The following is a 23776-nucleotide window of genomic DNA, read 5'->3' on the forward strand; positions in this document are numbered from 1 at the left end:
CATCAGTGCCCGTTCTCCATCTCTTTCTTTTCTTTTTCCAAACAGGCATGGGGGGGCCCAATCACAACCAGGATATTGAAGGGAAAGAAGGGGGGGGGGGTCCTACTCTGAGTAAAGCTCCTGATAAAATTCCTCCCCTACCAGTTGCTTAAAGGGAGAGTGTGCAACCCTGTTCAAAACAGGCTGCATACCTCGTCCCGGACCAGTTGACACCCCCCCCGACCAACACTATGACCTTTCAGCATGGCCAGGCCTTTTCATGCTGTATTTTTAATTGTGACATTCTCAGGGTTGTGGGTTTGAGCTCCACACTGGGCAAAAGATTCCTGCACTGCAGGGGGTTGGACTAGATGACCCTCGGGGTCCCTTCCAACGTTGTAATTCTGATTTTATGTTTTGTCTTGTGCTGGATGTTGTGAACATGCCCAGTCATTCCGATCAGTCTCGGAGGCCCTGCTCAGTGTCCCCTGTCTACTGAAGGAAGGCAGATGGAGACTGGAAATAGGGCTCTCTCTTCATTGAATACCTTTCCTGACGCTAGCATTTTGACAGAACCAGCTGATCTTCTTTCTTGCCCAGGGCTTCCCATTGTATGCTTTTCCTATGCTGAGTTTTAACAACTCCTTAGATCTTGAGGTCTTGTACTCTGCTTTTACTGGCAGCTATTTATTATACTGGGGACGCAGGTGGCGCTGTGGGTTAAAGCCTCAGCGCCTAGGACTTGCCGATCGAAAGGTCGGCGGTTCGAATCCCTGCGGCGGGGTGCGCTCCCGCTGCTCGGTCCCAGCGCCTGCCAACCTAGCAGTTCGAAAGCACCTCCGGGTGCAAGTAGATAAATACGGACCGCTTACCAGCGGGAAGGTAAACGGCAGCGATGTCACGCTGGCCATGTGACCCAGAAGTGTCTCCGGACAGCGCTGGCCCCAGGCCTCTTAAGTGAGATGGGCGCACAACCCCAGAGTCTGTCAAGACTGGCCCGTACGGGCAGGGGTACCTTTACCTTTACCTTTATTTATTATACTGGTTTTATGCAAACCACTCTTGCAGCCATAACAAAATATTAAATATGGTCACCCACATTCTTTCCACTTACACAGTGGTTCGTATCATCCATAGGCTCCCTGGGTCCTAATGAAAAGGGAGACAGCCTACATGTAATGTGACTAAGCCCACATTTCCAAGTAACCACACCCAGTGTGGTTTAATGTACATATTAAAACAGTATGGGAGACAAAGTGGATCATTTTGGCGCCTCATAAGCGAGAATCACCTAAATAAATCCAGCCCCATACTAGCAATGCATTGCAGGACACCATGAATAGCTGAAGGATGCTGAGAGGGTCCAAGGCCTGTCCATCTTTCAACATAAGTTGCCAAGGTGACTTGAGACTGAAACCACGTGGGAAGCTGAACTGAACCTCCTCCAGGAAAACATGGAACTGCTTTGCCATAAACTGCCATGAATCTATCTTGAGCAGGGCTGAGCCAAGATATTTTGGCACCCAAGGCAAACCCCCTCATGGCAGGGTCTAACAGAATTTGAGCTGTGCACCAGCTCCATTGAAAACTCAGATCTGCTGCTTCGGATGATGCACCAAACCTGCCACTTTCTCTCATGGGCCCTGTAATCCTGAGGTCATAAAAGTGCAAGGCTTCATCAGTGGTTTGTTCGACAACTCAGCATTTCAATTTCTAGACTGGATGAGCAGCTAAAGTTTCCTTCTGAGATTTCTTAGGACATTTCCATTCACCCCAACTTACATGGCTCCATCTTTCATCAGTGCAGACACAGGCTGAGTCCAAAGTGTTTAAAGTTAAAGTTTATTTTGTAATTCTTTGTAGGAATATCAATAAAAGACCTCAAATGTATCTATATCTGTACATATACAAGAAACTGTTCAAAAATATTCACAGAACAAAAATAAATCTTCTTTAGAACAAACCCAGACAATGAAATGCAGAAGTGGTCCAGCATTACTGGCATAAAAATACAGGCTTAGAGAGGGGAACGGGGAAACAAGGTATTGTGTTAAGGGGGAAACCATATCAAAATAAATTATTCAAAGCTAACATTGCAAACAAAACGAAACAAAACGAAACAAAGGAAAGGGGAGGAAACAGTCCTTTAAGATGACCTTCTTGTTAAGGCCCAGGAGGCAGCAGAAAGATTGTGAAAGGACTTGTGGAAGAAGGTCACACCAAAACATGCTGTCTCCTCTCTTTCCTCCCAGCTCTTTGGGGATCTAAGTTATTGGAAGAATAGAGATTTCTCTGTACCAAGATCAGAATGGTTTGGGGAAGGGGCTTGACCAAGATCAGCACAAAGCTGCCTCAATGGTCCCCAAGCCTGCCTGCCTGCCACTGGCGGACGAAGGTGGGGGCGGGGGGCCGCCCTGGGTGCCATCCCGGGGATGCGTGACATCATGGCCGTCCCTGCCCCTGGGGCGCTCATCGCTCGCTGTGCACCCCAAGATGCTTGGCGCTCGCCGGCCATACCGCCGCTTGCCGTGCACCCCCCTGACGCGGGCAGGGTGCCACGCCCCCTGGGACGCACACCAGTCACACCCCCGGATGTACGCCGTTCCTGGTGTCGCCACTGCTGCCTGCCTCAGAGAAGAGGTGGGATCGGCTGTGCAGCTTCCTTTGATGGGGGGAGGGAGGGAGGCAGGATGGCAATCCTACCTCCCCCCTCCCCCCATCAAAGGGAACGGTCAGCCAATGCAGATCCCGCCTTCCCCCTCCATCCCCCCCCATCAAAGGGAGCCACAGGCAGCGCAGTTGGTGATGGCTGCCCTTAGGGGCTCCGTGCTGCCGTGGCTCCCGCCATCTTGCCTCGCCGAAAGACATTCTGATCTTGGTACAGAGAAATCTCTCTTCTTCATCCCCAAAGAGAAGGCAGAAGAGAAGAGCAGGGAGGAAAGAGAGGAGAGAGCCTGTTTTGGTGTGACCTTCTTCCACAAGCTCAAGTTGTGCAGTATTTCTGCTGCCTCCTGGGCAGGCAGGCAGTCTGGGGGAACATTGAGGCTGTGGTGTGGACAGGCTTGGAGTGGGTGGGAGAAATGAGGAGCTGGCAACTGGTAGGTGGGAGAAGTTGCAGTTAGCAGCTGCTGTTTTTAAATTCACCGTTCTCCGTGATGGAAAGCCTGGTGGGGTTGGTGGGGGAGATGCCGTTCCGAGCCTGCATGCTGTAGTGTTCCTTCACTTGCGTTAGGGCACTCATGAGCCGCGTGTTGGCGGAGTCCAGAGACAGAATTCTTTTTTCCTGCAACAAAACACACTGATTCAGATCAGAGCTGCCTGGCTTCACTGCAGCAAGGCCTTAATGACTTCACAACCTGCAACATCTGGGTCTCAAGGTGAGCAGCAGTTCTCTAAAGGAGGGCTGTTGCTTTTTCGCCATGGGCTGATCCAGCCTGGCCAGGGCTCTGCAGCAGAACAGAACGAGCCTGCCTCTTTCTGCTGCCCAGTATCTGTCCTGTGGAAGCTGCCAATTAGCCATGTTTAAAAGCAGATTTAGTGGTGGATCATGTAAGATCACAGAGGCAGAAGTCAGCAGGGAGATTCCTGGAGATTTAATGGGTTAGTTTTTGAACAGAGGAAAACAGAAAAAAGGCAGCAGGAGGATATGAGAAAGAGGATTCTAGAGTGGAGGTGGAGTATGGATTGGGACCCCTCAGAGACGCCCTCCTACTGAGAGAGGGCTTGCAATACACCCCAGGGACACTGAAAATTATAAATGCAGATAGATTCCAGCAGTGTGAGGGTGCAGCAGCAAGACAGGGGCAGCAGGGGGCGGGACGGGGGGCGGGACAGAAAGCAGCCCAAAGCTGGAGGGAAGGAAGTATGCATGACAGGAAGGAGAAGGAGAAGGGGGAAGTTTGTGCGAAGGGTGGCAGTGATGAGAGGGTGATGGGGAAGATGGCACTGATAAGACACAAAAACCAAACAGGGCGCCTGGCTTCTTAGACCCATTCCAGCTCAGTTACTCCAGGACTCTGCAGAATCAAAAAGCCCTTTCTGGTTTTGATTCAGAAACGAGGGGCTTTGCTTTAAAGAGACAAGAGAAGGCCGGGCACGTGATTGGCGGACATGTAAATCTCTGGTACTATGTGGCAGGGGAGAACCAAATCAAAGAGGCACAAGGATTTGCTTTGGTTTAACCTTAACTTCCAACAAAAACTGGAAAAACCACGAGATGTGCTTGGGCATTCCTGTTTCAGCAGGAACTGATGCAACATGCAAGGGCTCTGTAGGGCTGAACACAAATGAGGGAAGGTAGAACAATGTACAGAGGGCACAAACATGAAGGAATGAACACGTCACTTCCCTCTGGAGACAAAAGGCAGGAGACACACTGAGTGCTGCAGTTGCTGCACAAACTCTGCTGGTGGGTGGGGCACAAGCCCTATGGCAATGGAGAGAGGGGACACAGCAGGAGTGGCAAGGTCACTTCCAAAAGCACTACCTTAGCCAAAGGGGTAGGTTTTCCAGCACTTCCTCCCAGATGGGGCTGCTCTGTGTAATCTGAGGCCTGAAATTCTGAGAAAAGTAGCCTGCGCTGGAGGACAAAGGGTTCGATATGCAAGTCTGCTGCTGATGTCTGCTTCTGGGCTTCAGGAGAAGCAACTCACAGTTACAAATATTCATGCGAGAGCTTCCACATTTCTTGCTAAATTCAGAACCCTTCGTGGGCTGGGTAGTTTGGGCTGCTGGGAGCCTTTCACTCATTTACTTCCCCATGTCCAAAACAGCTCTCAGTCATGGGAAAGCACTGCGATCCATAAGGAGTATGTGCAGCACACATAAGTGATGCATTTGCGAAGACACTATCCCACTTTTTAAGGCACTACTGCACAGGGGTAATACTTTTAGAGGGAGCAATCTGTCTATACATCGAGGAAGCCTGTCTAAGATCAGCTCTCTTCCTGACTGAGGTCCTTCTCCCTGCCAAAATCTATCAGTTCATTCTCGATAAAAGGAATAATTCCAAAATATCTACCACAAAACAGTACAGTGGTACCTCGGGTTACATACGCTTCAGGTTACAGACTCCGCTAACCCAGAAATATTACCTCGGGTTAAGAACTTTGCTTCAGGATGAGAACAGAAATTGTGCTCCGGTGGCGCGGCAGCAGCTCTATTAGCTAAAGTGGTGCTTCAGGTTAAGAACAGTTTCAGGTTAAGAACGGACCACCGGAATGAATTAAGTACTTAACCCAAGGTACCACTGTACTTTGAAAGGTGCCAAGCCAAAGACTCTGACACCAAATGAGAATGCCCAACACTAGAGATGCTAGAATTTCAGAATCCGGGTTCCACCAACTGGATTTGGGGGGGGGGGGTTTCTGATTATCTTAAGCCACATTTTAGTGTCTGGCTCAAAAAGCCCTAAACGTGTGTGCAAAGGGGAATCAATCTGGGGAAAACAACTTCCAGTTGCCTCATGACCATCCTTATAATTAATCTAGTTCATTTTTCTGAATCAGTTTTAAATTATATTAAGAGGAGCTCCCTACATACACCATACTTGACTCAGAAAGAATGACTGCAAAGTTGCAGATGAAAAGCTCTCACTGCTGCTGAAATAATCCAGCAAGATCTCTTATTTAAGGTTGACCCTGCTTCCGCTGGCATATGAACATGGGTGCATTTGTCCCTTCTGTGGCGATTCAAATTCAAAAACAAAGGCGTGAGCTTGGGAGTTGAAGGGGAGGGGGCGCTGACGACACCCCCTCCGTCCGTCCAAAAGCAAGCATGGGGCAAGCCAAGCTTATTCCAAACTGTCTCTGGATGAGGCGCAGGGAGTGGCAGGAGCTGGAATGTGTAGGGGGAGGTGAGTGTGCCAGGCCAGGGCAGGGGGGTGCTCAGCTAGAGAACTGATTGGGTGTACTTGCCTGCTTGAATTATCTCATCCCCATTTAAGACCTGTAATTTAACACAGCAGTGATGTCACTTGCAATCACAAATGGAAGCTCAGTGCACAGTGAAGCTCTGTGAGTTCATGGAGGTGCGGGGGGTGGGGGTGGGTAAAGAAGTGACATCCAGGGTCCCCCTTCTCCGTCCAGCAAAAAGAGATTGACTAAAGAAACAAGAACTGCCGGGGGGGGTGAAATTTGGGGCAAATCATCCTAAAAGCTGATGCTACGAGGATGAGGGCTCCTTGCTTCAGAGCACATGGGAGGGAGGGTAAACCAATGGCCACATGCACTTCAGCAAACCAGCAGCGACCTAGTTCAGGGCTTTTGCTTCCTACCACTCTCACAATGGCCTCTCATACAGTCATGGTGGCTTCAGCCAGGTTCTTGGTTGGTGTGGGAAACTGAGGCAGCTCTGATGCATTCCTATACCCCTTAGCCATCTTCTGGAGAATAACCCATGAAATGATTAAGTACTGGGGAGTTGCGTCCAGAGCTTTAACCAATAGCATGTTTCTGTCACAAATCATTTGGGAGTGGTGCCCTCCACATAGAAACAGACCTCATTCAGCCCAAAACACTCTGTTTGATTCCTCAAGTTAGACAAGCGGCTCTGATCGAGCTGCTGTGTAATTAACTCAGTCTTGCAACGAAGTACTTAGAAAGTACTAGCCCTTCTGCCTGTACAGATTGTGGCCCAAGAGCAAAAACAAAAAAACCCCCTTGTTTCTGGAAAAGTTTCCTGCAGAAGATTTACACTCATGACAGGAGATCAGGCAATACAGTCATACCTCGGGTTGAATACGCTTTGAGTTGAGCGCATTCGAGTTGTGCTCCTCGGCAACCCGGAAGTAATGGAGCGCATTACTTCCGGGTTTCGCTGCTTGCGCATGCGCAGACGCTCAAAATGACGTCACGCGCGTGTGCAGAAGCGGCGAAAAGCGACGCGTGCGTGCACAGATGTGCCGTCGCTACTTACGTTTACTTCTACATGTGAACGGGGCTCCGAAACAGATCCCGTTCGTATCTAGAGGTACCACTGTAACTTGTTCAAAAGCATAAGTTATAGCAAGGCATTTCTGCTTAGATCTGAACTGAGAAATCATCATGGAACAGCTGGGAAAAGTAGCCAATAGGCAAGCTGCATACTCGAGGGCAGGTGTAAAGGGGGCTGGTTAGCCCTTCGCAATAAATCCCTCGGCTTGACCAGAGTTTGTATTTGTAAACTTTTATTTGTAAACTATTTACAAAGTACAGCGTCCGAATCGTCTGTAACAGATCCCAGGCAATCCCAGACGTCGGCGCTGTTCTCTACGCTTTAACCCTCTCCTGTCCTGGGTGGATAGAACTGGTTCCCCCTCTCCCTCTGTGCCGGAGCTGGTGGAGTGGTGCTGGGGCCCTCTAACCTCAGGAAGCTGTGCCTCCACCTCCCCTTGCTCTCTGCCTCTTCTACTGGCCCCTCTCTCTCCTCTTCCTCCTCCAACTCCAGAGCTGTCCCAGCTGGCTCCGTGACAGAAGGGGTGGGGAACCTTAGTCCTGGGGGGCCAAATGTGGCCTTTGGACTCTCTCTAAACCACACCCTTCTCCAGGCCACCAACATCTACCTTGAATGCTTCTGCGCACTATGACCTTTTCATGCTGGGTAAAGCAGAGGTCTATGGCTGATGATGAAAGACACAAAGACAAAGATTATCCAGCAATGATAAATACTATATGGGGAAATAACTTTGTGCTCCGAGGGCAAGGGGGATTCCACACAAGCACAGCACACAAGAAGAGATCAAAGTGATTTCTTTTCCTGTGTGGCTTAATCCTCTTTTCTCTTTGCTGAGCAGAGAGCCAACAGAAGCCCAGGAAAAACTCCCAAACTCACTCCAGGAAAAGCAAGACGGGCGAAAATACATGCGCTCACATGCAGCTCCATTTCTCCCAACGCCAACCAAGGCAGGTGCCAAAGGAGGATGTTTCTCAACAGGTACCATTCCAAGCTGCAGTCACCCAAGGTCACAAGCCAAAGCTTTGTCTGCATCTCCAACAGCACTCAAGAGCAGTCGCTCGGCCCTTGGCTGTGACCTAATGATGCTTTGAGTGTCAGGGGGGTACATGCTTTGACCCTACATAATCCAGGGAGCCTAAAGCAACAGCAAGCCTGTTCTGTACAAGGGAATAGTCCTTGCCTGCCCCACGGAGATGCTGCCATAGGCATTTTCCAGAAGTTGCTTCAGTGCATCAGTCACTGGTCACAGGAAGTGGAATAGTGGGAGCAATGTCTGTAAGCAAGGATACTTCGAGACTTACCTGTGCATCAATTATTTTCTGCTTAGTGTCAATAACCGCCTGCATCTCGGCATGGTCTTTCTTCAATTCCTCCTCAACAGCCATCAACCTACGGTAGAGGCAAATGATATAAGAAAGGGATCTGGCTGTGCCTTTGGGGCATCACAGAAAAACAACTCTCAACCCAGCAACTGACTTAAAAGACAAAAAACCCAACACATTGTGTTCCTCAGCCAACAAGCTTCAAGTCTTTCGATGAGCTATTTGAAGGAAAGAGGAAGGTCTGAACTCAAAGGCAACACCCTCACACATGTGAGAAGATGAGCTGGCATTTGAACTCAGGTCCCCCTGTCTGCTTTATGCAGTGGGCTCTAGCTAAAGAACACAGTAGATAATGGAGAACTGACTTCCTGGCTCACCCCCCCCCCAATCTGCTGCAGGTTCTTTGCACGATCCTTAGCTGAGTGATTCATCTCCCTTATGTCTCTGGTTCCTATGTGCCAAATAAAGGTAATTTCCTCTTCTGCAAGCTGCTGTTACATTTCACAAGGGAGCTGCCCACATGTGAAGATGGAAAGCTCAGATTGCAATTCAGAGAAGTCTTTTTGCTCCTTCCTTCAAACTTTCCAGCCTCTTCCACTCATGACAAGACCGTTTCACCTTACCTGCTAATAATGCTCTTCATTTGACTATCCTTCTCCTCCTGCTGCCTTCGCAACCTCTCCTCACTGTCTTCCAACCTGGCCTTATATTCCATCAGCAACTTTTGCATTTGCTGCTCCTGCACCAGGAGCCGCTGCTCGTACTCCTCCAAGCGCTGGCTCGACACCTTCAGGCGATCTTTGAGTTTGGTTATCTCCTGTTCATACTGCAGGTTGGGGGCAAGGATCGACATTGTTTAGTTAAAGCATTTATTAGCTCCCTTTCCAGTATTCAAGGTGGTGTTCAATTAAAGTAAAGTAAAAACAGCCAGAAATCTGCAAAAAAGACCAAAAACAAAACCCACAGCAACCCCCAAATAAACGCCAGAAGAGACCAGCTATAGAGCTGAGTCAAAGGCCAAACGGAAGAGATATATTTTGCAGGGCTGACAGAGGGCAAATGTTGGACACCAGGGGGAATTTCTTCCCAGAGCTCCTGTGACATTTCTCACTCTGCATGGGTGTTGGTACTTGAAGCAGGGCCTGAGAAGATGATGCGGGAGATGACATAAGGAGATGCTCTTTGAGATAAAATAGGACCCAGGCTGTTTGCATACAGGCAAACCACAGTGCCCTGAACTGGACTGCACTGGAAACATCTTGACAGCCAGTGCAGGTGCAACAAAACCAGCTGGATGCATCTGCAATGCCTCATATCATAAGGAGATGTATAGCAATATACTGCACTAGCTGAAACTTCCAAGTTGACTTCAAGGGCAGCCCTATGCAGAGCATGATACAGTAGTCAAGCCCGGAGGTTCCAAAAGCATGGATTTTCATTGCCAGGCTCTCTGTGCTCAAGAAGGGATGAGCCTGAAAAGCATGTGAAACCAATAACTTGTTAGCAAGAAAGCAGGGCTGGATCAAAAACAACTGCCAGATTCTGAAGCTGTCCAGCTGAGGGAAATTATAATTCTGTAAATAGTGGCATTGCTAGGTATTTGAAGGTCTGAGAGAACATGTTCATGTCCAATTTGCGTATGTATGGATGGGAATTAAGGGATGGTTTCAGTGCACACTGTAAAAAAAAACCCCCACCAGTAACTGAAAAACAGAGGAAGGAGCCCTTAAGTCCCCAGGGCAATTCCCCCAATAATGCCCTTGCTCTGCCCAAGACTTGAAGAGACCCTGTTCACCTGTCTGGATTCAGCCTCTATTGGCTACCCCACATCTGCCTGACTTCAGCTTCCAGACACTGATACTATATAACAACAACAGTATCCAGTTGTTTAATAACTGAAATACAGAGCTGGGTGTCGTCAGCACCTTGATGACACCTCACTTGGGAATTTCAGGTGTTTCCCTCTTCTTGCAGACCCGTTTGGGACCCAGAGCTGGCACGCAGCCACTACCTTTTCTGCGTGCTTTGCTTCATCTTGGTTTTGATCGGCATCTTCCTCCTCTTCTTCATACTGCCCATTGTTGAGGACCCAAGCAGCAGTCCTTTCCACAGGCGACATTGTGGCAGAGTCTACAGGTGAATGAATCTGCAAGCAGAGCATGGGAGTGTGAGAGACTCCCTATCTCGCTGTTTGCCAGAAGGAGAGCTATCCTAGCCACAGGTTACACTCAACGACACCTGGAGCCAAGACACACACTTTGGCAGTGGCACGAGAGAGCCTGTTCTCCAGAGTGTGCTTGTGCCCCACTCCACTAATGTCCATGAAGGAATCACATGGAGCCCATTCTAATGTCCATGAAGGAATCACAGAGCCCATTCTGTTTCTCCTCCCATGTGAAGGGAGTAAAGGAAAGTATTTTTATTAATTCCATGGACAGATGCATGCAACATTATCAGTTAATAATGTTTTTGCTATAATCTGAAATGCAACACTGTGGGGTGGGTTTTGTAGTGCTGCTTCCATTTTAATGTATCACAATGTGGAGGAGTTCAACCCTACGTTTCAACATCTGTTCAGGCTGGACCTGGCCAGGCTTGGGGCATCTTGCTCAAGGTCTCTAGTTTTCATTGGACTTTACTTCACTTAAAGCTGGTTTGCAGTGACAGTCTCCTGGCCTCTCCTTCAATCCAGGCAAATCACAATTTATAGCAATTCTAGCTTACTAGAAGAGAAGAGTTTTGGACTGCCTGATTGCCGGAAGACAGACTGTGGTATAAATAGGATCCACATATTCCATCACAGTGAAGCACCCTGCTCAGAGGACGCTTTGGGGTCTCTCAGCTGCTGACAAGACATATCACACTCTGCTTCAGGAAAGCATGGAACAGGAGCACAATACAAAGCAATCAAGAAAAGACAGTCATTTTTCTGTGAAAGACAAGATGCAGATGGCAAAAAGCTCTTTCTTAACACCACAGCTGACTGCTTTAACTGCAACCCTATACACCAAGCAGGCGCTACTGTTTGAGACTGTGCTCCACTGTCCCGCAGGGAGCATTGTACAAGGAAGAGAGGCTGTGCAGCATGAGTTCCCTTGCTGCCCAGGAAAAAGAATGACTGCTGCAGTTAATATGCCTTGTGTAGAAAAGCTGCCAGGAATTTTTTTAAGTTAGTTCTTGGTATGAGCTTTCGTGTGCATGCACACTTCTTCAGATACACTGCACACGAAAAGCTCATACCAAGAACTAACTTAGTTGGTCTTTAAGGTGCTACTGGAAGGAATTTTTTTTGTTTTGACTATGGCAGACCAACACGGCTACCTATCTGTAACAGGAATTTTTTTATCATGGAAGATCATTGGCCATTCTTCCAAGGAAGATGAGAGTGCAGAAGGGAACAGATTAGACTGCATTAGTTATGCAACCGCAGCCATCCCATTTATGATTAAGACAACAGCTGTGGCACTCTTCCCACCTTTGGTATGAATCTACTTTCCCCCTTTCTTAGATGAGCTCTGGAAAACCAGTTCAGAATTTCCCCCCAATGTGGCTGTTTGCAGAAAGGAAAAGCTGGCGGTAGAGGATGTCAGTTGGCTAGCGAGTGTGACACCAACCTCCCTCCATGCATTCTGCAATCTCTGAAGCAGTCAGTTGTGCATGGTTTTGAAAATTGTTTACACCTTTCAAAAAATAATCTGAAACCTGAACGTTTAAAATAAATGTACGTGTGCTGATTTAACATGGCCGGGCAATCTACTTTAAGACACTTTTATGAAGGCAGAGGGAGGAGCTACACTACAATGAAGGGCTGATCAAGTATTAAATACTATTTGATTTTCTGATATTGTTTCATTTGTAATAAAAACAGTTATGTGAAAGAAACCGCTGAGATTATTCTTAAAATAGCATGCCTGTCTCCACGTTAACTTTCAAGTTTCAGAATACAACATTGCAAAGGGACCAAGAAGCAGCAGCAAACAGATGAAACAGGTCCACTCCATCAGCAGAAACCTAATTCCATGAAGTTGCCCAATTCACTTACTTCATCATGAGAACCCATCCTAATAAGAGTAACTATAGCATTATAAAACATCTATTTTTCATATGTATGTTTTATATAAACTCATTTAAAGTGCATAGGCTGCATGCAAGCCAGTCCTCATGTTAAATGATGAAACGTGTGGGTGGGTGGGGGGGAGAAAGTTTACTAAAACCCCCATTCCTCACATAAAATTAATCGCTTTCTTTGCTACTATAAGGGTTATAATGCTTCTCTCTACTTCTGCTCTCTGCCTTTCAAGGGACCCATGAGTTCCAATTAGTGCAAGAGGTAGATTTGAATAATTGCTGGCTTTTGTATTTTAAAAGAAACAGCAGCCATTGCGTCTTTGTTCTAGTATGCTTTCATGATTCAGTGCTGACCTGTGATCTGCTTGCATTGGTTACATCAAAACAATTAAGTTAATCTGCAAAGAGCTTCCTCAACCTCATCTCCAGGCTTTTGCATAGTGCAGACAGGGCTTCCACCCTTGCCAGCGATGTTATTTTCTCCCTGCCCCCTTTTTTTTGCTTAACGTCCAGCCCGAAAGCGTTTTGTGAAACTCAAAGGCTCACTACTCTGCTAGGACTCTTGCTTTGTCCTAATGAAGGCATTTTGCTCTGCTGCTTGTTTGCATTTGTTCCCCACCTACTCACTCAAGAGAACACACAGGGGACTCTTCAAGTCCAACAAAGGGCTCCCTTCTCTTGTTGGGAACAAACAACCATTAATAAGAAAAGGGGAATCAGACAATCAAACTTGCCCACAAAGAGACTGGCCACATTTGGGGGAGAATTCCATGGCATAAACTACCAATATCTGCTGGCATTAAACGATCTCCCCTTCCGCCTAGAGATACTCATTACTTCTGCAGGCACTGAACAAACTACAAATGGATTAAAATCTACAAGACTTAAAGTGGAAAAGGGAGAAACAAGAAGTGGAAATGTGAGCAGGCATTTGCAAGGTCAGGCTAATGCTACAGGCTGTAGCGAAAGTGATGTCACGAAAGGGAAAGGGGTCTCAGGACCACTCTCAACACCATTTTCTAAGCAAGCATCACTCACTTAGACTGTGTACACACCATACATTTAAAGGACATGGCTCTCTCCCCAAGAATCCTGGGAACTGTAGTTTACCCCTCACAGAGCTACAATTCCCAGCACCCTTCACAAACTACAGTTTTCAGGATTTCTTTTGCTGGGGGTGGGGGGTGGGGGTCATGTACTCAAAACACATGGTGTCTACAGAGCCCAGGAAGTCAAAAGCAAATCCTGAAACATACATGCGCCTGGGGAGCAGTAGAAGGAGTAAGACTAGGAAAAGTTTGTTTTAAATGCTCTGGGCTTATGTGCTTTCCATATGTAAGCCATCCTATGACAGCATGACATCATATGCATGATAGAAGCATCACTGACAGTAAGACATTGCTCCTGAAAAACCCAACAAGCATATTTTCCTCCTCCCTCTTCTGTCTTCAAGTAAGTGCTTGTTTATTTTCCAGCTATTTCCAGTAACTTACCCCCCAAGGAGACAAACGCACCTCTGGAGGGTGTTATGGCAAGGTAGGGCTTTTCCCAGCAAGAACTGCATTGGTGTGTGAACAAAAACACACATTCATGACGATCCCTTTAAGATCCATGAATTGGGCAAGCGATTGCTGGATTTTCAAATGGGAAATTCTTATTTTGTGGCTCTACACACCACTCACCTGCACTTTCTTGGCCAAAATCAACCAACTGTATCCTAATGACTAACTAAGAGTCAGACGTAAGTCAAAACGGCTGCACAAGCAATGCTTGGATTTTTTTAATTGTATAAACAAGAATGCCTAGAAAATCTGACCTTGACAAAAGATATCAGTCAGTACTTTACATTTATATATTGCACTGGAACATTCAAAATATATTTTCATCAGTAATCCTTACAACAACCTTGTATCAGAGCAATTATCACGCCCCACAAACCCAATTTCTGAGGGGTTTGTTTGTTTAGGAAAAGATTTTCTCTCAGTGGCTTGCATTTCCTTCTCTTTATAGATATTTCACACATGCACTTTAAATAACTGTGTGCCCATTTTTATTTAAAGTGTTAGTAGTGTTTTAAGTTGTTTACTTCTATGCACTGCAAATCGCATCCCCTGCTCTCTATCACTGGGAGCCGACCTTTTTGTTAATCATTCCACAAGCCAGGACCAAAAACGAGGCAGTGCCCATCTTATGAGGACCACGGCACAGAGGCGTCCCCACCCACATACCTTGGAGTCACTTTCTTGCAGTCTAGCAGCTTGGCACTGAAGAAGCAGGCCAGCCTATGTCCTCCCTAGGACTGCAGGCCAGCCTGTTCCTCTCCAGGTGTGCCACAAACTACTGCTCCTGAGCCTTTCATGGTCCCCGAGTTGTAGGCTGCCCACTTATGCAAACTGATCCCTGTTCCTTCTATCATGCACAACACACACACACACATGAACTAGCCTCAAATTCAGAGGTACCAGCACAGATTATGGTCCTACCTGCTGCGTTTGCTGCCTCTGGATGGCCCGCACTTTGGGAACTGGGCTCTCCCGGGAGGACGAGGATTGTTGCCGGGACCGGTTGCCGTTCTGAAGAGGCTCCGCTGCCATTGTGGCAGATGTTACAGACACGCTCCCGGTGCTTCGCAGAGAAGCGCTGTGCGGAAGGGACTGGGGCGCCTTGGCTCTGGCACCCAGTCCCGCTTGGTCCACTTTGCGGATCTGGGCCTGCCCAGTGCTGTTCTGGCGAGGTAACACCATGGGCACGTGCTTGTCCAGTGCTGTGCCCCGCCGGGGAAAGTCCTCGCTCTGTGTGCTGCGTTTGGTGAAGTCCTCCATGCTGCTGTTGCTCGGCCCGCTGAGTTTAAGGTCTTCGCTATTCTGGCTCCGGGAACTGGTGACACTCAGATTCTCCAAGCTGGAGTCCATGGACACCTTTGGCATGGCCTGGGCGGGGTTGTTCATATGGTAAACAGGGTTCTGGAAGGAAAGGGCCTGCAGAGGGCCCGGCTGGCTGAGTGGTGTGTGCAGAGGCCTCCTGACCTGAGGGGTGCTCTGCGGTGTGCTGTGGAGCTGCTTGATGTTCGCCACCTGGATGACAGAAAGCTGGCTGCCGGATAAACGTACAGGAGCATCGTGCATCACGGACCCGGAATCACACTGCACAACATTGGGATCTTGGAGATCCATCAGCGATATGCTTCGGACATTGGGCATGTTAGTCTCGTCACTCTTGTCGGAGTAAGTCACACTTCGTGACGATGACTGTTGAATCAGCAACAACTTGCTTTTGAAGTACCCTTCATTTTCCTGGGGTGGCGACTTCAATTTGACCTCACTGTGAAGTTGAACAGAAACAGTACCAATGTCTGGTGAGAACAGAAGCTGTGCCCCACAAAAATGCAGCTCTTTTCTTAAAAACAACAACAAACGAAACAAAACCCACACATTCACTGGAACAGTATCGCCTAGGCCAGGCTCAGAAAACCACCTAAGCCATTGTTTAGGTTATCATAAATGAGTTGCTGCAAGCCTCTGGGCTCATATGCTCCCCACTCTCCTGCTCCTTTGTACATGGGAAGAGAACATGGAACGCCCTCGATTTCAGTTTTGAATAAAGAACAGTTTTGCATTACTTGTGGCTTGTTCTAACTAAAGTTAGCTTATACAAATCAGGCTCAAACTGTGGAACTGGAAGCCTCCACTGCCCTCCTTTCCTGTATAGTAGGCAGGGAGGGAAAGGGAATTCACAAGCCTGAGACTTGTTTTGATCCCCTAAACCTAAAGACCTGAGCTGGCCCTAAAACACACTGAGCTCCTGTTTGCTAGCTAACAGCTTAAGTTTTAAGTGAAACTGATAGAACGTTTACATGAGGTTTCACTTTCCCAAATACCCTCTCCTTTCAGCTACAAAGAGATTGTTTTGACTGTATTTATCTCATAACTTGATAATGAATCCAATTTCGGATTCCAGAGCTAAAGCTCTACCCTCATACTGCGAGCTAAGCCCAGGAAATATCCTTGACATTCCTAGGGTGACTTGCCACCAGAATGGAAACCTTGGGCACCCACATTGTTAGACTCCACTCTTTTGCGCTTCGTTCCTGCCTACTCAGAATACCATTGCCCACAATCATGTATTAAACAGTGATGGTGGGAGAAAAGCTTTCTAACCTTACTGGTGACATAGAGAAAAGGGTAAAGTTTGTTAAGGAATAATAAACAAACCCTTGCAAATAAATCATGCCTATCCATACATATCTGACTCATTTGAGGCCTAAAAAGCATGATAAACAGAACTCTCTGGCACAACTTGCCTGCTTGTTTGCTGGAAGACAGGTCTTATCTGCCACAGGCAATTGGCTATTTACAACTATGCATTAAAACGAGTTTGAGAAAATGTGGAAACGCACCGTTTACTCATTGCTATGGCACAGGAACTATTATAGAACGAGAGCTAATGTAGCACGGTGACTTTCACATCTGGGTGGGGATGATCAGACTGGCTTACCTTACAGGGCTGTAGTCAGCACCGCTGAGATAATAACGGTGAGCACTGTTCAGCAGTATATGCGTGCTAAGTGTTAATATAATATGGGAAACCCAGTCCTTGAGATACCAGCTTGACCAAGGTCTACTCTGGGTCAAACAGTTTGGTCACAAGCTGCAGCTCAGTGGTAGAGTGCGTCCTTCCAGCATCCATTGCTGCCGCCTTCACTTAGAAAGGATATCAGATAGCAGGGCTGGGAATGTTTGATTTGGAGATGTGCTGCTGGTCACAGTAGAACACAACAGGCTACATGGACCAGGGGTTTAGCATAAGGCTTCTCAGTCTATGCAATGATCACTTTAAGCCAGGGATGGGGAACCTATGGCTTTCCAGATGTTTCTGCATTATGGCTTCCATCATCCCTATCTGTGAGCCATGCTGGCTAGGGAAAATGGGAACTGGAGTTCAACAATTGGAGGTCTACAGGCTCCCTCATTCCAGGTATAAGCACAGCCAAGACCTCCCCCCTATTTCCCTGGGCAATGCCATATTCCTTCCTGACAGCCATATAACCCCAGGGATAGCTCGGTGCTGCGTACCTGTCAATAGGGTCCTCAAAGATTTTTTGCAGCCCTGAGGAGAGGCTGACGTTGGGGCTTGAGTTGTGATCTGCCAGGCGTCTCAATTGTTGCTGGATCGGCGTGGGGTTTGTTGTGGCCTTCGCAATATCTGCGAGGATGCGTGGCAAAGGTCCCAATTTTTCTACCGTTGCCTGTAGGAAGGAATTTTCACCCTGATTCGACAATAAGCACCGTGGCACCCGCCATTTGAGTATTTGTTTTGTTTTGAATGTGGTTTTTTTTTTAATAAAAAAAATAAAACAATGATGAACATGGGTGGAAGAGTGGAAGTTGGAAGGAAAGAAGGTGGCATTTGTGTGTGGGTGTGGGCAGGACCACAATGCATTGTTATGGAGCAGCGGAACCACGGCGACCAGACGGATGGAGGAGACGAAACAGGGTGCGGCAGACATTGAGGAAAGAAAAGGAAATAGAAATTAAAAACTGACCCCCCAAAATAAAAAGGTCATGCTCAACAGAACAAAACTAATTGCCATTCCAACACAAAACTGTCATGCAAAGCAAACTGCATTCAAAGGGAAGGGTAGTAGAAACGGGACTGGGGGGGACAACTGCAATTGCTATCAACTGAAACGGGATTTAGAAAACTAGAGAATAATTCAACTGCAAAGAAGTTTCCAGCCCCCCCACCCCCAAAAGTGTCCTGTGGTCAGGGAAATGCATGCTGACATACAGGGAGATTTGCATTCAGGAGGTTTGCAAGAGCACTAAAAGAATATGTGCGGAAGTACAGTATTCGTGTTTAAAGATATCCATTTAATTAGTCTTTGCCTTTAACCTCTTTATGAATTTGCTGTTTGTAATCATTAATAGGTAGAATTCACCTGTTCTGATGTTTAGTTTAACTGGAATAGACCAGGTTAATTTTATGCACGCTCCATGAGCTCTATACCATTTATTGTTAAAAAAATGGGATGTTGTGTACAAGCGTGAGGGTGAGGGCTCCATGTGGGTTCTGTCCTGTCTATAACAGGTAGGGCATTTTTGCTACCTGGCTATCATGGTGGAGGCAACTGGAAGGTGTGGATGGCCTGATCCTGGGCAAGGTAAAACCTGCTGGGAAGCTGCTGTGTTGTGCAATGGATTCAGAACCTCTCTGCACACAGGAACTATACTTCCAATGATGACAAGTAACTCATCAGTGTGCAATAATATCTATAGCCTAAGAGCAAGCTGCATCTTTGTGCCAGAGCTTAGAGGCCTCTGAGTGGACTCTGGTTTGGATATAAATTCATTTCTGTCCACAGCAGAGTCCAGGAAGTCCCATCTGAAATCCATATAGAACAGTAATTCCGAAACGGCAATCTAGGGCACACCACTGTGCCAGGAGACAACTGCCAGTGTGTCATGAGAAGCCAGTCAAGGTTCTGATGAATCTCAAGCTCCAACTCACAGAGGAGGTTGCTGCTGTGCCTCTGTGTGAGTTCCTGCTCTGAGCATGCCTCTTTCCAATTAGCTGGCCCTGGGAGCATGCTGTGGTTACCTCTTCTACTACAGCAGTTAATTAACATAAGATAATTGCATTATTGCAAATGGCAGCTGTTGTGAACGGCCATTGTGCTTATCTTTAAATTTAAAAACCAACAACTAGACTGAAAGAAATATAATTAAACACTTCCTTTATTGAATCCCAAGTGGTCCCCAACTTTATGGCCTTATCCTCTTGCCTGATCATCACTACTTATGGTGAAGAAATAAAGCAAAAAGCCATTTAAGCTGGACTACCATCCCATTATAGGGACGCAGGTGGCGCTGTGGGTTAAAGCCTCAGCGCCTAGGGCTTGCCGATCGAAAGGTCGGCGGTTCGAATCCCTGCGGCGGGGTGCGCTCCCGCTGCTCGGTCCCAGCGCCTGCCAACCTAGCAGTTCGAAAGCACCTCCGGGTGCAAGTAGATAAATAGGGACCGCTTACCAGCGGGAAGGTAAACGGCGTTTCCGTGTGTGGCTCTGGCTCACCAGATGCAGCTTTGTCACGCTGGCCACGTGACCCGGAGAGTGTCTCCGGACAGCGCTGGCCCTCGGCCTCTTAAGTGAGATGGGCGCACAACCCCAGAGTCTGTCAAGACTGGCCCGTACGGGCAGGGGTACCTTTACCTTTACCTTTACCATCCCATTAGTCCATAGTATCACTGTACTGGAAAGGAAGAGCACACCTGTCTCTAATGTTAGGCTTTGGATAATTTGTATTTGCCTCCTTTTTCATTAACAACTGAGACAAATGCTTTGCTTTTAAGGGTCCTCATACCCCTTAATATTATGTTAAGACATGAAGTCATTCCAGTGGCCTGGGAGGAATAACCTACCTAAGGAAAATTTGTCCAGAAATATGTGGGTTTCATGAATGCAAAATATGGATGTGTGGAAGAATGGAGAAAGGAAAAGAGGCAGGGAACTCCACAATTGGACAAAAACACAAGATGCAGACGTAATGTACAGGAGTACAAAATACTTGTGCACAGTGCCAACAGGAAATTCAATTAACAGTAATTTTTCAGTTCTTCAAAGAGTAATAACCCACCATCACCACCGAAACAATTCCCTGACAATCTGTTCCTTCAAAGGAAAAGTCTAGCTGGAGTAGTTTAATTATATAGAATTATGGACAGCAAAAACTTGCAAGAGTGATGGGCAGTAGCTACTGAACACAGCTAAACCATGTACCAATGTGAACAGCATCTCTTTGCTGTGTTTTTGGTCCAGGGCAATCATGACTGGTGCACTCCCTTCCCCACCTGCCATCCTCTTTATGTTCTCCCCACCCCTGGCTTTCCCTTTTCAACATTACGCATGGTGTGTTGCATCGTCTAAGGTGAAACCCCATGATTATGTTTGTGAGAGGCCAAATTTGTTTTAAAATGTAAAGGCCAAACAAAGAACAGCTTAAGCTGTTCAACTGGAATTAGTGGAGGATTTTAAAAAAAACGTAAACAGCTTAATAAAACGACACTTGAGGCTCTACAAAATTCATGCAGTTGACTCAAGCTCCTTATTGACTGTTCTCACCATCTCAAACCTTTAGTCATGTGTGGAATAAAGGCTGGTCAATTACTTTTCTTTATTTTAAAGTTAACTTCTCATGAAGTATTGGCTCCTATAGAGTAAGAATTATTGTAACCAGGAGACGATCACGGATCCGGCCAGCCCTCCCCAACCTCCAGCCTAGATTACCTTGTCCAGCTGACATACAACTTCCCACAGCAAGGAATGCAAGACAGCGATCTCCCGTCCCAAATCTATGAAGCCTTCAAATCCTGGAGTGCCGGAGATGGTGTCCGCATTAGAAATTTCTATCAGGAAGCGTTTCATGCCGCCCCACTCATGCTCGAGAAAGTCATTCATAAATGTAATATATTCTTCTTTGTTCCCAAATCTCAATTTTCATAAGGAGGAAAGAGAAAAAGAAATAGAGAGAGAATTAACCTTTTTTCTGGGGATGAATGGGAACAGTTTCAAGGGAATCTGTGATTTGCTTAACTTATTAAAGGACTGTAATTACTACTTTTTCTCTGACCAAACCACAGGTTCCATATCAATACTCCTTTTAGTTATGGCTGCTGACAATAATTCATTTTAGAAAAAGTTGAAGATAGCACGAGAAAGTCAGTGTTACCTGTGCTAACTCTGGTTTCTTTTCAGATCGTCCCTGCGGTATGTATGCTTCTTTATTTGTGTTCTGCTATTATCTCTGGCCAAGCAGGCTTTATAGGCTTCAAAAAATGATCAGAGATTACCGTATTTTTTGCACCATAACACTCACTTTTTTCCTCCTAGAAAGTAAGGGGAAATGTCTGTGCGTGTTATGGAGGAAATGCCTACGGGTGGCATGCCTACGGATTTTCCTCTTCTAAAAACTACGTGCGTGTTATGGTCGGGTGCGTGTTATAGAGCGAAAAATACGGTATATCTGGAGAAACTACATAATGAACAGGCAAGCAACCTTCAGCCGCCCAGAGTGGCTGGGGAAACCCAGCCAGATGGGCAGGGTGTAAATAATTTGTTGTTGTTGTTGTTATTGTCAAACTCTCTACAAGTTACTGCATCTTAGTACTTTTGCTCCATTTCAATCTGTATGCGTGGAAATTCAGAGCCAAAGCTTTGACATTAACTTGAAGAGTTGTTTGTTTAATGCAGATGGCATCAGGTGAAGGAAGGCTGAAAATGGGATCAAAGCAAGCAAGGAAAGCCCTCTTTGGAGTTAATGGGAGATTCCCCCACAATGCAAATACTTTTATTTATTTATATACTGCTTGACTGTGAAAAAACCCTCAAAGAGGTTTGCAAAATATCATCTTCAGATGGGGCCTATGGGGTGATCTCCATTGCTGCTCTGAATGTATTAATAATCAGAACAGCCCCAGGGAATGCAATTTGCATTTAAAACAAGAACAAAAGGGGGGGAAACATCTGAAATGCAGAGACGCATTTAACATCAGATGTAGCTGTGGGCTTTCAGAAAGAAGGATCTGCATGTTCAAAAACCACCTCAGAACTCAATGAAGCTGAAATAGGTGGGTTTTAATTATCTTCTCACTGATGTCGGAGAAACCAAAGTAGTATCTTGTTTATCGGTTAATTGATACAAAATGTGGTAGTTTGATACTCCCGAAAAACTTCATAGAAGCGGATTAAGGTGTAGATTCTCACGTCCATTTCTGCTACATAAGGAAGTTGCTTCCTAGAAAACTATGTCCTGTGTGGGACTCTGACTCTTCCTTGCCCAGCCCCATAGGGCTACTAGCACCAGTGCGTGGGACCATCAAACCATACTGGAAAACAGGAAACTCCAATGCCTGAGGCAGTTCAGTGTGCTTTCCCCTTTGCAGAATTTATGTCTGCTGAGTTGTGTTAAGATTGCCCTTTTAAAACAAGCTAAATATCAGTTATAACAATGTGTGGGGTGCATGCAGCAAGGGCGGCATTGAAGTTAGCCCTACGGTGATGTTTTGTGTACTACAATGGGACGCACTGCACATCTCTGCAGGGACCTGTCAGTGGTGCCAGACAAATCAATGTGTGTGTTGCCCTTAGGGGAGCGCCATCTCCAATTACTGGGGGGGGGGGGGGGAGTAAAGCAGTCAAGGGCACATTGGGGTAGGAGCTGGATTAGTTTTGTGACACCAACATCTAGGACAAGACTGGGGATGAGTCATCTGTAAACCGTAACCCAGAATGCAACCAAACTATTTTGCCATCGCAAAAGTAACAGGGCTAGTGAGATTCTTCTATCTGTAGAGCCGAATCCTAGGTCCCATGTCCACTTTTTCGTAGCACAGTGAGCTGAAATTGGTGTGTCCTTCAAGCCAGTACAATTTCAAGCATGTTATTTCGATATGAAAACAGATTCCAATATACTTTGATAGAGCCAAGGCAAGTCAGCAGCTGTCGCCATCGGAGCATTCATAAGTAATGACACAACCCACAATGATGTGCCCTAGTTGCTCTTTTTTTGCTCTAATATCACTTACCTTGTGAAATTTGCCAGATTTTGAATAACCTTTGCAATTAGCGTGAGCGTCCGAGAGGTGCGGTCATCAGGGTACTCTTGCATGAGGTTGAAGAGACTCGGAGACATGATGGCTGGGCAGAGGAAACGGAGGAAAAGCGAGGCACTGATCAAGCGTTCACTGATATCTTGTTTCCCCCTGTTGAGGCACTGCTGCTTCCATGATGCAAACACCTCCTTCAGCTCCCGGGGAAAGACACTGGAAATGAATGAAACCGCACAAGGACATTAAGTATGCAAGCTGAACAGCAAAGCCCTAGGTGCCACTGGGCTTGGTACAGGGTCATTCAGTAAGAGGAAGGAGAGGGGCGCTGGCAGAAATGAAGACATTTGCCTATGTAATTTCATCATTCAGTGCTCTCCCATCATTTAGTAAGAAGGGCGACGCAAACCAGCCAGCTCCCACCTTGCGAGACGATGTGTGTATGCCATGCTAATTTGCATGATCTACAAACGTACTTACGGTATGACATACTTATTGGGAGAGATCCTGTCCTAGAGTGTACAATTCTGACAAATGAAGGCAGGGATTGCGCCACCAGCCCTTGTGACATTATGGGCTGGTATTCCACATGCAGGAAATGCCGCTAAGTTTTTAAGCTATAGCTTTCACATTGTTCATTGTAATTAAAGCACAAATTTAGGCTGGATCTCTCCTTAGGAGGTTCTTCCCAGCTTACAGCCCATTTCTGAGCATGATTTGATTCCACAAATAGGAAGCTGCCTTATATCTGTGCATGGCACAGTCAGGCAAGCTATGGAGCATGTGGGCTCCCAGAGGTGGACATGTAGTCACTTTGCTCTTCCCTGTACTTGTCCATTTCTTTCAATGGGCCTACTCTGAGTATAACTAGTGCT

The 23776-nt window shown here is 46.7% G+C and overlaps 1 protein-coding gene across 13 annotated transcripts in view; it reads right to left on the minus strand.

Moving 5' to 3' along the window:
* Nucleotides 1-1805: 1805 nt before the first annotated feature.
* Nucleotides 1806-23776, minus strand: part of RASAL2 (RAS protein activator like 2) — a 239765-nt gene continuing 217794 nt past the window's right edge. For 8 of the 13 annotated variants that reach the window (XM_079981081.1, XM_079981077.1, XM_079981073.1 and 5 more), the window contains 8 exons: nucleotides 22881-23117; nucleotides 20584-20785; nucleotides 17375-17568; nucleotides 14786-15623; nucleotides 10246-10380; nucleotides 8858-9060; nucleotides 8214-8301; nucleotides 1806-3262 (listed from right to left, as the gene is read on the minus strand). In XM_079981081.1, coding sequence (XP_079837207.1) covers nucleotides 3098-3262; nucleotides 8214-8301; nucleotides 8858-9060; nucleotides 10246-10380; nucleotides 14786-15623; nucleotides 17375-17568; nucleotides 20584-20785; nucleotides 22881-23117 — 2062 coding nt within the window. In that variant the 3' untranslated portion in view covers nucleotides 1806-3097. The other 5 variants (XM_079981082.1, XM_079981078.1, XR_013840015.1 and 2 more) reach the window with 4 other exon arrangements.

The sequence above is a fragment of the Podarcis cretensis genome (genome assembly GCF_951804945.1).
Source record: "Podarcis cretensis genome assembly, chromosome: 6".
In the NCBI taxonomy this organism is placed as follows: Eukaryota; Metazoa; Chordata; class Lepidosauria; order Squamata; family Lacertidae; genus Podarcis; species Podarcis cretensis.